Source organism: Pseudoliparis swirei, chromosome 18 (assembly GCF_029220125.1).
Source record: "Pseudoliparis swirei isolate HS2019 ecotype Mariana Trench chromosome 18, NWPU_hadal_v1, whole genome shotgun sequence".
NCBI lineage: Eukaryota > Metazoa > Chordata > Actinopteri > Perciformes > Liparidae > Pseudoliparis > Pseudoliparis swirei.
The window spans coordinates 7,469,187-7,482,994 of NC_079405.1; the positions used below are offsets into that span (position 1 = coordinate 7,469,187).

At 44.4% G+C, this 13,808-nt stretch overlaps 1 protein-coding gene across 4 annotated transcripts in view; it reads right to left on the reverse strand.

Moving 5' to 3' along the window:
- Nucleotides 1-10,782: 10,782 nt before the first annotated feature.
- Nucleotides 10,783-13,808, reverse strand: part of tafa3a (TAFA chemokine like family member 3a) — a 124,651-nt gene continuing 121,625 nt past the window's right edge. For 3 of the 4 annotated variants that reach the window (XM_056437787.1, XM_056437789.1, XM_056437788.1), the window contains one exon: nucleotides 10,783-11,536. In XM_056437787.1, coding sequence (XP_056293762.1) covers nucleotides 11,525-11,536 — 12 coding nt within the window. In that variant the 3' untranslated portion in view covers nucleotides 10,783-11,524. The remainder of the gene's footprint in view (nucleotides 11,537-13,808) is intronic. The other variant, XR_008834447.1, reaches the window with a different exon arrangement.

The following is a 13,808-nucleotide window of genomic DNA, read 5'->3' on the forward strand; positions in this document are numbered from 1 at the left end:
GAAAGGGACAAACCTTCAGGAGATCAGCAGAGGAGGATCCTAGACAGAAGCAATCGATGTCATGTGTACAGATGAACAGTGTTACAGAGTTACAATACATTCAATACATATTTCAGAAATGTATGATGAATTAGTCGTAGGCATGGAGCATGATCCAGACCTCCACAATCCATGAAACAGAAAGAGGGGGAGGGGGGCATGGGCAGGGGGCAGGGCTTCAGAGGCAGGAGGCGGGACCAATGACCCGATGAGGCAAGAAGACCCGAAGACTCCGAGGAAGAAGTAGAATTAATAATGTGCAATGAATATATATATATCACTTAATTAAATCCACCACAGAGCCAACTCACCTTGCAGTGCGTTTATAGAACTGGGTCATGCGGAGGGACTCCACCCGCATGAAGTGAAGTAATAAATGGTGCTAATGTTAAGAGAACAGGCTGAACAAAGAAAGCAGAGTCCTGCGGCGTGCAGCTCGCCATGCCTTCTGTGAGGCCTCACTCCGTCTGACTCCACTGCATCCCCTTTCTTTGTGCTCCATTCCCATATTTGATGCCTCTCAATCCATCATTTGATTTATTTTGCTTTCATTTTCTACATTTATTCGAACTCCTTCCGGAAGAGACTGCGGGCGATTGTTAAGGGCACCTTTTTTTTCTCACTATACCGCACGCACACATGCATTTATATGGGATCTACACACACACTCCCCTTAATATCAGAATTTAATGAGTTCATGTAATTCAGATATACACACAAACACAGACATATTCAGAGGCTGTATTGTGTCAATATCATCCGTCCCTAATGTAACCATCTGCCGCACTCTGTATTTTTTTTATGCATAAAAATGCTCGCCAACTCTTGGCGAGAGACCCTCGCTCGCCTTCTCATATGCATCTCAGCAAATTAATGAGTTACCTGAGAGGGAACATGAATAGAGCTTTTGTGGGTCTAATGGGAAATAAAAAATGGCTAACAACCCCTGAATCAGCCAAACTAATGGAGAGTGCTGCTGAGGCCCTTCTGGACTTTGCCAGAACTGCACCTACACTGCCAACGTACAGGAGAAATAAATGGGGAGACCTGCATGGCGGTTCTGTAACTAGCGGGCCTAATGAGCGTTGAAGTAAAAGAAACAAGCCGGGGGAACCCGATGAGGAGCATGAAACATGACTCCTCGATAAAAAGCTTCTCCCCTTCAGAGATGAACTGTTGGTCTATTATCGGATACAGTCGATCTATAATGAATCTGCTTGCTTTAAGTGTATGATTTAAAATGTGGGGATTTATGCTGAGCTGTCATTAAAATCTGATTCAAAAGTCTGTTTGTTCTACAAAGTAGTAACTTTAGATCTTTAGACTCAGACTGCTCTAACAACAATAACTCTTTTCTTTCCTTTTCCTTTTAGACGACACGCCCTCTGGGACAGCGATTCTTGTCACAGGAATGCATGAAACATTGTGAAAGAATACGATTTGCTTGAAGCACAAGGGTGATTATACTTGAGCATATTCTTATTTGAATACAAATCCTATAAAAAGAGCCGAACCAACGATTCATAGATCCCACTATAACAAGTAATCCCTGAAGCCGAAACCTGATATAGTAGATTTTTCTACATTGTTGTTAAAGTGAGCAACAATGTGGCACTGGGTGACATGTTTTCATATTAGTATGAACATTAGCGCCTTTAATTTATTTCGGAACAATTCTTCATGCACCGTACTGCACTCAAGAGAGGATGTGTTTTAATCCACGGCTGAAAATAGACTCCAAGAAATGCGTTGTTTACTCCTCTCTGAGTGACGCTTGCAAAAAGAAAAGAATACAGAGCACAACTATTTTAGGGAATTGCTTCAACTTAAAAAAAATAAAATAAAATCAAGGAACCACTATGTTTGTGACACATACAAAAAAATACAAAAAAGATTAATAACTCCGGTGGAACAATTGGTACTCGGGCTGAAAACAGTGCCCCAAAAAGAAAAAAAGATGATATGTGATACAGGCCGTTGCCGAGATCCTTGTTATGGTAGCTGATATGAATATGAGGAATTGTTGAGTCTGCTGCGCTGTGAAGAAAACCCCATGCATAATACATTACTTTTTACTGTACAGTTTTGTTGTTGAAATGCTGCAAAGCATTACTAAGTCATGAATGGCGCAACATTTAACACCACGGGGTGCAGAGGTGACGCTAATTTAAGATGCGCAGGAGGAAATTAGCCGTGTCTCATCAGGCACCCTTCAAAAGCTTTTTATGTCAACTGATTTTTAAAGGAATTCAAGGGTGGCGGCGTCAACACCCTCCAAGCCCCCCGCCCCCTTCCTTTCACACCTCCTCTGACTTCTCCTCTTCTATCAGCCAGTGTGGTTTAATCTGGAAACACGGGCCTCGGGTTGCAGAAGTCACTCTACATCTTGTCAGGACAATATTTCCTTTGCCTCCTGCTCCCGGCGGCGACGACCTTTCCTGCGTCTCGGTGATCTGCGCCAGCCCCACAGCCCCGGTCCACATTGACAGGACGGCGAAAGGCAGTCGAGCGCATCTTAATCCATTCCAGCTCTGGCTGTGCTGCCGGAGCCCTCTGAGTGTGGACGCGGAGGGCTTCTCTCGACCAGCGAGTCCATTACCGCGAGTGGAAGATGCTCGTACAGTTAAGGCCGGGCCGACTTCGAGACAGCTGACCGAACCGGATGTATTCTGTCGTCGTGCAGCTAAAACCCGGCCTTTTTCTCTCTGACCCCCCCCCCCCCCCCCGGTGAAATATGCAGTCTGTGTTTGTTGAAAGCATGCACACGGTTTCAATTTGCTCTCCATGTAAACGCTCTTTTGCTCAATTATTCATCGAGAATAAATGTGCCAACGCGCTCATCGTAGAGGACGGCGTTAAGAGAAAAAAATAAAAACGTCTGTGTCCCAGTTATATGCTATTTCACTCCGGTTCAGTGTATTCCACTTGTTGAATTGAGCGCGTTAATTAAATCTGAAGGACGAGTTGTTCCCTTTAAAATGCCGAACCAGCATAAATGCTCAAAGGTCTGTTTCCAGAAATAACCACCCGGCTTCATCAAAGCATAGTGTGACACGCTACAGCTGCTTTTGTCTTTTTGCAAAGCACACAGAACACACAAAACAGCTGTAGACTGTTGCACTTCATATAACTCGTCTCCCGCTGCGTTCAAGCAGCAGGAAAGAGAGGTGTTTGAAATGACGGCTAACGGTGGCGCGTGTTGCCGGTGGGCTTCTCCGTCTCTCCGGTTCCCCTCACAGATGGAGAGGAGCGCCCCCCAGGTAAGTGGAGACCAAGCCGAGGATATGAAACAGGGATGGCCGGGCTCCCACCGGAAGACAACAGAGGAACCGACGGACTGTGAGATCCGTGCAACAATAGGTAATTAGTCAGGAACATCTGGAAGAAGTTCCCGTGTACCTCACGGGGCCACACATCTCAAATCATCCGTTGGAGAGCGGAGAGTGAGCAGCTCGAGCTATTTACTTTGATAAATCATTTGTATAAATCACAGAGCTGTGTGCGGGGTGCTGCCCCAACGTGTTGAAAAGCTAACCTACATATCAAGTGAGAGGGAACTGAATTCAACATTTTTAAACACACTTGAACTTTCTCGGCCCTCGTCTTTCTCACTTTAAACTTGAATCTCACATCTAAGCCTGAAAAACAGCCTCAAGGGTAATCTAATTTCCTGTGCATCATATTTGAAATGCAGAGGTAGTCTTCTGCAAATGGCATCAAACGTGAGGATTCACACTTTCGGCATTATACTTTGAGCTTCTATGTCTGATTCTCGAGCGACTGCTCCTCTGTAACTGTTGTTGGACTCGGACATTTGCTCTTTCAGTGTTAAAGGGATGTAGGACGTCTACCTGAGGGGTCGCCGTATGCTCATGCTTTCAGCTGATGCCTAACGTCAGCGTGCTGTTGGCAGACGTAATCTTGTGTTGTAATGTAACACGTTCACCATCTCAGCTCAGTGTGTTAGCATTCTTATGGGAATGTCCTTATTCTGTGTCGTATTTGGTCTCTAAAAGATGATTTGTGCCAGATGAAAAGGGGAACGGTCATTAATATGCATCCTGTGAGCACGCCTACATTTTCATAACATAGCAGAAGATCCCATGACCCCACCTTTCCTCTAAAATAACAAAATAAAGAACACTTTCAGGCCTCTCGCATCATCTAATAGTGCCCTCGATCATCTAAATAAATGTCGGAGAGGGGCCGACCCCTGCTCCTGGTGTAATGTAACTTGACCATTAGCAGAGACGTGGATGCTATTTGCGGCATTCAAATAAAACAAGATAAATAAATAACTAAATGTGCAGTTGCACACTTCAAAATGGGGCCAAGGAGGGGAAGAAAAGGCAGTTAGAAATCCATCAGAATGTCATTCTGTGTGTCTCTCCCTCTCTGCCCATCCAGATAGATATCAGCTCAACCTCCCTCCTATTAACCTGGTTCACAGGTCGCCAAGTGAGGAAGTTCAGTGGTCGTTTTCACCTTTCCATCCCCCTCCCCCTTTGCCTATAGACACCCACTCACCCTCTGCCCTCTCCTCCTCCTCCTGCTGCTTTTTGGTCTGTTTGAGTAAGTTCCACAAAAGATAATTTCCTTTTTCGAATTACAGCGGGCCCTCGCACCGACCCCAAGGGCCTTTGCGATAATGCAGTGTGGGAGCTGAGAGCGTCTCTGATGAGAGGTGAGAGCCGATGCAGCAGCCAGCACTAATGTCTTGTCAACACCGTGTACGCGCCCGCAGGAAGCCGCGCGGCCTCAGACTTCCTGAGCATGTCAGATTGCAGTTTTTTTTTTTTCTTCTTCTTCTTCACACATAATTTGTGCGTGTGAAGGTACATACAGTATGTGCTGTTGTAAATAGATCAGAAAAAATAAGATCTCAACCACTTTGGATAGGAAGCCTCCACAGGATGTGTGAATGACTCTCCGGGAAAAACAGCTCGCGGGCCGCGGCGGCGTCGTGAGTCATGCGCTAATCGCCTCTCAGTCCAGTCGGGCATGAGAAACACAGAGAGGAGGAGGAGGTGTCAGGTACAGTGAGGAAGACTTTGATATTAGGATTCAAGGCATCTACGTCTCGCCTTGAGCAGGATAATCCCATTACGCCTCAGGTCACCACGGTGCACACACAAACACACAAAGAGAGAGAGAGAGGCACAACTCATTAGAAAATAAAGTGCTCACGGAAGACGAGAATAACACAAACAGCCGTCAGAAAAAACATCAAACTCCGACCCCAAACTGAATTAGAGCATCCAATTTGGGGACGAAAGAAATACCCCAGATATTGAAAAGAGAGAACACAATGAGATTTTTTTTTTTTTTTAAAGCAGGGAAAGTTTTCCATCCAGACTTTTTTACTCTTCATCTCGGCTGTTTGAAGATCGAGCGCTTTTTTTATTACAGTCTGTCAGCTTTCATTATGAAATGAAAAAATCTGATTTTGCTCGGTGTATCTGACACCTAATTCTTCCTGTCAAAAACCCTGGTAAACCCAGCAGATGGTGTTTGTGTCACTGGAAACGTTGTTTTCCGTATGCACATGTCTTGAAGTGCAAGGCCTTGCTCGTTCAGATCAAAATGTTTTGTTTACTCATTTTCTTTGGGAACATTGTCTCGACCGATCTCTGATTGCGATCTTGTTTGATTTAGATAAGCTGGAAAAAAAACAAATTGCTTGTTTGTCTTCAGTTTATATTCACTAGTTCTCTCATCCAAATTAATTTAGACTTTAGAAGTCCTTCAATAAACAAATTAAATACTACAAATTGAAAGCTGCAACTCTGATTGAACTGAACTATTGCTGGAATTCCATTTAAATTAGGATTGGTGAGTTGGGTCGTCCGCTTCCACTAACATGTGTGCACCTCCCTGACCAGGGCTAGGAAATACTATTTTAATACTATTTTCTATTTCAGACGGCTGACCAGGGACTTACTCCAGGGAAGAGAAGTGGGAGAACTTTAATCAACAGCTTCAGAGGCTTCAGTCTATAAAACCTGCAATGAAACCAGCTCAGTTAATAACATACATACCATAACCTACCTCAAAGGATTTTATTAGCAGGAGTCACAGTGGAGAAGTTTAAAGAGAACAAAACTGTAATATTTAAATTTAAATAGCCAGCAGAGCAAAAGGTATTGCTTGGTGTTAAGGAACAGTTTGACATTTTTTGAAAAAACATGCATTCACTTTTTTTGCCGCGAGTTAGCTGATGAGACGGATTTCCCGACAATATCTGTCAAAAAATGAAGTGACCAATAGCGACCCGGTGTGTTAGGGACGACACAGCATCAGCATTTGACAAGTTGAAATGAGAAAGTGTTGCGTCTCCGTGAAGACATTGCGTTGATATTTTTAAACTTTTTTTTTATTGGGCCTAAACAAACAATATAATGTGCTAATTTGTTTTCGAGCTTTAGAGGTTCACCGGTTTTCTGGTTTTGTTCCAGTTGGACAGAACCAGTTTGTTGGTCTCTGCTTAGATCCTGATGGGACAATGATATGAGAGATGTTTATTACATGTTTGAGAGAATCTAATACAAAATCAGGCCTGCACGGTGGTGTAGTGGCTAGCACTGTCGCCTCACAGCAAGAGGGCCGTGAGTTCAATTCCCGGTCAGGGCGGTCCTTCTGTGTGGAGTTTGTATGTTCTCCCCGTGGCAGCGTGGGTTCCCTCCGGGTTCTCTGGCTTCCTCCCAAAGACATGCAGCAAGTTAATTGATCTCTAAATTGCCCATAGGTGTGAATGTGAGAGTGAATAGTTGTCTGTCTCTATGTGTGCCCTGAGATGGACTGGCAGCCTGTCCTGGGTGTCCCCTGCCTTCGCTATGTCAGCTGGGATCGGCTGCAGCGCCCTGTGACCCTTATGAGGATGAAGCAGTATTGATAATGGATGGATAATACAAAATCATATATATATATACATTTTTTCCATTATCCAAACCGCTTATCCTTCTTTAGGGTCGCGGGGCGCTGGAGCCGATCCCAGCTGACATTGGGCGAAGGCAGGGTTCACCCTGGACAGGTCGCCAGTCCATCTCAGGGCACACATAGAGACAGACAAGCATTCATGCTCACATTCACACCTATGGGCAATTTAGAGATCAATTAACCTGCCTGTCTGCCACGGTGGAGAACATGCAAACTCCACACAGAAGGACTACCCAGACCGGGTATTGAACCCGTGGCCCTCTTGCTGCTAGCCACTGCACCACCGTGCAGCCCCAACATCATATTGTCTTTCAAATACCTGACGTGTAAGGAAAGACCTAATTATAATAATATCTCAGCCTTTGACACATTTGCTTTTTTTTTGTTATTAACCCTTGTGTTGCCTTAGGGTCATTTTGACCCGAATCAATATTACACCCTCCCCCCGCTTTAGGATTAATTTGACCCCATTCAATGTTTAATGTCGGTGTTCTTTCGGTAGTCAACAAACAAACATAAAGTGCCTCACACTTAAACTTGGAAAACAATATTAATTCTAATAATTTTCTGGAGGTTTTAATTGCTGGCGTCAAATTGAACCCAAAGGGTAAAATATGTTAGTAAATATAAAGGTAACAGGAGGGTGAAACATTGAATTGGGTCAAAATGACCCAAAGGCGGGGGGAGGGTGTAATATTGATTCGGGTCAAAATGACCCTAAGGCAACACAAGGGTTAAGAGATGAAATATGACTATAGTGACCGCACCATCGTCCGCTCTGCCGGGACACACTGCACATTAATGTCCTGCTTAAGAGACCACAAAAGACACATAAACAATCCTGACCTGATAACCCGAATCTGTGAGTGATGAACTGTTAACCTTATAAATGGCGCTTCTATTGGCACGTTTCATACTGAGCAAACAACAGCTGGAACCGGCAAGGTCAACGGCCTTTCAGCGTGATTGATGCGTTGCGCGTCTGCGAGGGTCGATGACGTCAGCACAGCCCGAGTGACGTCACACCATCGGACACGACCCTTCGAGAAGGTGGGTTAATTTTTTGGTTTCCTTGTCTCGATTCAACTTCAGCAAACGCATTAAATTATGGCGTTCCACGAACAACTCTTGCTCAGTTTCACCTTTGAGTAAAGGAACCAGGCTACGAAGTATAAAGAGTGATTAAGTCCAAGTGGGGCGGAAGTTGGTTGAATCCCCAAAAAACGTGACTTTAACCTTTAAGTATCTTATTAACAGACGCTCATGTGAGGCTACATCTGCACCAATACGTTTCCGTCGTAACGCAGCAATATCTATTAAAAGATTGCGAACGCTCGCCAACACTGGCCCCCATCGTGAGTCTGTAGCAGCAACACCCCTGAGTGGATGGAAGTGAGTGAGAGTGTGTTTCCATTGTCAGGAAACAAATGTTCTTTTTTTTCTATCACATTAAACATAGTCTGGCTTTTTCAAAAACAGTGTCAAGCGTAGTCACAGGGTGTTTGTTGAGCGTGTTTTAAAGAACAGGAGACTTGTGGTCGTGTCCTGTCTGGAACCAAAAGTCAACATCGACTTGAATGGAAGTCCTTTGGTTGCCTGACTGAGTTGTTTCCCGTGAACACGGAAGTTTACTTTGAAAAGACAGCGTATGCACGCAACGCACACGTGCAACACCGATGCCGACGGGGTACGTAGAGCCCAAGGCCGAGCTGCCGGATGACGTAATCTCTTATCTTTAACGGAAAAAAAAGAAGTGTGGAACAATCTTAAAATGAAAACTAACTACAACCATCCAGACCAGCAAAGCCAAACTTAATCCCCCACCAATAAGCAATATACATTTTCTCATCAGACCTCAGCCAGGAAGAAAACGTCTCTTTTTAAACATCCATTTCAGTCGCCCTGAGCTTATCGGGAGCGGAGGGAGGATTGCATTGGCTCCAGGTGGGCTTCCCCAGCAGCACAACAGGTGACTTATCTATGGCGTGTGATCCGTGACCACCGGCCAAGCTCATCCCGTGTGCATCCCGCCCGATGCATTGTGCCGCGGAGAATGAAACGCCCGAGTCAATAGCATCACAGGGAATTGTCAAACCTGCCGGCCGTCAGATCCACAACGCGGCTTCCAAAACACGGCAATACATTTCCATTCAACTTTTTTGTGAAGGTCTTTCATGGCAGTGCAACAAATCCCCGAGGAGCTTGCGGTATGAAAGGATCTTTCATTATTAATAGAATATTACCTCACATAAAGGTGGAGGGCTGAAGGATTGTGTTTCAACACTGCCGGGGCTGTAAAGTGCACAGAGGTTAATTCTCTGATCCAAGGGTAGATGTGTATCATTGTTTGTAGATAGAAAGGGTTTTTCCAGGGGATTGGGATCTCGTCTTCTCTCCCGGTTCCTCGCGGATTGCCTGGTCTGATTCATCTTAATGAATTATGCAAATAGCCTTCATCTCAAATGATTTAGCCATGTTTCTGTATTGTTTTATTAATGCACTTTGGAATTACTCTGTATAATCACGTAGCCTTTCCTCAGCCGCTCGCTGTTTGTAATTCATCGCCAGCTCTTTATTAAATCCGCGGTGGTCTCCTGCGAATTGCATGCAGGAATGAGAAATTAGTCATTACTGTAATTTAATGATTTCTAACCAAACAAGAGGCAACCTGGATCGCTAATCATAGCTAAACCCCCTCACACACACGTACACACACACACACGCCTCCCCCTCAGCGCCGGTCCCTCGGGTCTGATCTTTGGGAGCGAGCCATCGACATTTCTGCTTAATTAATTATGTTTAGTATAAGGAACATTCTGCTATGAACGCACTGTTTCAATTACAGATGGAAATGGACTCACCAAATATGAAATTCCCCATAAAGCGGCGGTTTGTTCGGAGTCTGGACTCCATAACAATCGACTGAAGCTTTCTCTGCTTCATCAGGTGGAATTACGCTGCATCTGTTCTCAGAGTTTCTCTGATCGCAGTGCACAGTCAGGTGTGTTGATGCGTTTGTCTCGCAGTCATAAACACGACAGCTATAGAAGGAATTACATTTCAGAAATGTCTCTTATTATCACATCAGATGAGGCGTCCCTGTATGCTGTACATTCATGCCACGGCTTCTGTCCCCAAGGTGAAATACTTATGCAGCTTCCTCGGAGGAGGAGCAGCCCGCCTCCAACCTGCTTGGCTCCCACAGATATCATGTTGATGTCAGTAATGATGGTAACATTACGTTGTCCAAATGGATCAACATCTCACTTGCCATTGGACGACACATCTGGGATGGCCGCTCGGGTGATGTCATTCTTTTCTATGGTCATTGGTCTTTGTTTTTTGGTTGTAGAGCCTCTTGCTGCCCAGACTGAAGGTTTATTTTCTGTAAGCTTTTAATGACACGCACTAACAATCCTTTTTGGGATTTTCTTACAGCCTATTTGGAAATCATCCCCCGCACCACCAATCATTGGTTGGTGAGGGGTAGCATTAACTCAACACAATAAAATCAGGCTTGGATGACGATCACATCTAGTTTTTTTGGAGATGTATCAAATGGGATTAGGGGTTGTGTTCGAGTGAGAGCTAATTATCGGTGTCTCCCCGGTCCACAATTAAGATGGCTTTTCCGTGAAGGATGTTCATTTTAAGAAACAGCGTCGGGAGGTTTTCTGCTTGTATTTTTGAACGCGGCCCATTTTTACATTTGCCGAATGTCACATTTTCCTCCTTTCACATCATCGTGGCCGGTACACAAAGAGCATTAACATACACTGTAAACACCCACATGTTTCTGAACAGTGATATTCTTTGAGTTAGATTTATTGAGATAATATTGACATTTGTACTCGATGGTAGTCACCAGGCTATGAAAACTACAGATACCATTTAAACAAGTTGGCAGAACTCAGCTGTGTTGACCCTTCTTCATCACATGTTCTCGGTGTTTCATTGTTGTGGCATCGTCTTCCGTCTTTAAAAACAAGACTCGACATCCTAACGAACTTAAGAAAGCCGAACACTTGATAGCTTCAAATCAACAAAGACAAAATCAGAAGAGATATCTCTGCTCCATAAGGCTAAAAGGAATGAAAAATGCTTATGATCTCAAGAGATCTTCAACACAGATATGCATCATGAGTCCTGGGGCTCTTTGTGGCATGAAAATAACACAAAGGTTTCACATCACATGGTTTGGTTTTAGGGATGTTTTTTTTCTTCTTTTTTCTGGTGTAATCCATAGTCTTTGAGTCAATACATATCTTCATGGTTGAGTCTTCTAATCCATAGGAATAAAACTATAACACAAAGAGAGATTTAGTGGGCAGTATAGTTCAGAGACGGCTACTGTGGATGCTGGATCTAAAGTCAGGAATACTTTTGGATATGATGCTCCTGGTCCTCTTCCTCCACTCGTTCGAGGGGAATGTTATTGTCCTTGTTGGTCCCTGGTTTCCACAAATCCTCAAAAACACATGATATCCAAATGTCTCGGTCAAAGAAGCAAACGTCTGGCTTCAAACAAGGTCATCCTGGAAGCAGAGGACTATCGGGTGACCTGTGAAGACAGAGAAAGGAAAAGAAAAACAGAGGTCGGGATCAGAAGAAGATCTCGTCACCAGTGACATGAATTGATGAATTGATTTAATTAAATCATTAATGATGACAAATAGTCGACGTATAGTCTCAAAACCAGTGCTTTCTGACATGCAATGTGACATAAACCACTGAGAGGGGATAATTAAACTCAAAGAGTGCTTATTAGTTGAGACATCTTGAAAAAAGCCAAAATACTTTTCAAATTAGAACGTCAAGTGTGGAGAAAGAGATTTCTTTTATAAACATGGAGAAATGTAGCCCTAAAATCGATTCATCATTTCTGAAAAATGGACGTCGCTTTGTTCAAATTAGGGCTGCAATTTAAGTTTCTTTTAATGAATATGCTTCTGAAGATTGCATTCTTGATTTATTAATAAATAGTTTGGCCTCTTGAAAGCCATTAAAATACCGTGAAGCCCAAGTTGACAGATTGAAATTGCCTAATTTCATCAACCCAACAGTCAGAACCCAAAACAATTAAATCTACTAACATCGAAGATGAAGAAAACCAGCAAATATTCACATATGACAAGCAAGAAATTGCCTCAACGACGGCTCGCCCATCAACGAAAGTTAGCCTGCTAACGAGCTAAACCAAAATAGTGAACAAGACCTGCTCAGCATCAGCACGTTGACATTGTCATCATAATGGCATGCAGATGTTATGCAGATGTTAGCATTGAACTCAAATCGCGGCCGACTCAAATCAGGTTTCGCTCTATTGAATATTACTTGAATTGATCATTCCTGCTCCACTCCAAACCGAATCTCATTACGGCAAACTCTTGTTTTGGTGTCGCACCGCTCGCATGAGCTCATCCGTCAGAATGGTGACAGGTTCAAGGTGAGCGTATTCCCAGCCGGTCTGTTTATGATTTCAAACATCTGCGGCGTTACGCAGCAGAAATGAGAAGACGGAGTCAAATGAACAGTCATGCAAATACCATAATGCTGATCAGGATTTGTATGCAAACGCGGGCATCTTTATTCATGATGACACGCCGCTGACATTAGTTTTCTCGGACTATTCATGAATATTAAATCCCAAAGATTGGAAGATGCAGTTTGTGCGACCCTCACTCGAGCGCCGAGCAGACTCTCGGAGGGGAACGCTGTTCCTTGTTGCTTTGCCCTTTAAAAGTACAACACAAGTAACTTTTTGACTTGCCTTCTGATGTAGGAGGCACTGTGACCCACACACACACACACACACACACACACGAATACACTTGCAAATTACTGTCATTCAATTAGCAGTTGCTGGAGTCCCACCAGTTGAACCAGCGAGGGGTTTACCGCTCACCATCCGTCATCCGAGGGATACAATTATAATATCTTGTGGAAGTGTGATTTTTGATCAGCCCGAGACGCCATGCCCTGCTGTGCGGGGAGCCACGATGTCATGTTCACGTCCATGTGACAATCCTCGGGAACGGCGGCGTGAGAGAACATTGCGAACATGATGCCGTGATGCTATTGTTGCATTGGGTCAACCATAATAATAATCAACAACAATCGACCAATGAACGCGCTTAGAATCATGCTCATTATTGTGGCGCTGGTAATCAATAATGTATACACGGTATTTATTGTTCTTACCTCTTTCTCAAAACTTAGTGAGTCACACAAATATGAACGCAGCATTGAAAGGGGATTTCACTTTCAGTAAGGGATAAAAGACACAACACGAACGGTGGATAAAAAACAAAGCGATGAATGCTGGAACAATCGCGTGAAGCCATGTGAAGTCTTATCAAAGCCACTAGCATGGCGCGGTGCTGCGGCGCGTCGCTGTGAGGCCGATCGGTGAGTAAACACACACAGAGGAGCCCAGAGAGCAGAGGGCAGGTCCTCAGGGTTTGACACTTAAGCTGCCTCGGGACACCGTTAGCGTAGCCGAGGTGGGTTCTACCGCTGGGGATGAACACACACTCTCTGTGACTGAGCACAGTGTGAGGAGGGCTCTGTTGAGGGTGAACACCAGGAAAGCTGCAGGTCCAGATGGCATATCTGGGCGAGTACTGAAGACCTGTGCTAACCAGCTAGCTCCAGTGTTCACCACAATATTCAACCTCTCCCTGGCTGAGTCCGTGGTCCCCGCCTGCTTCAAGAGATCCACTATTGTCCCTGTGCCCAAGAATGCTTCTCCAGCATGTATGAATGACTACCGACCGGTGGCCCTCACCTCGGTGGTCATGAAATGCTTTGAGAGGCTGATAAAGGACTACATC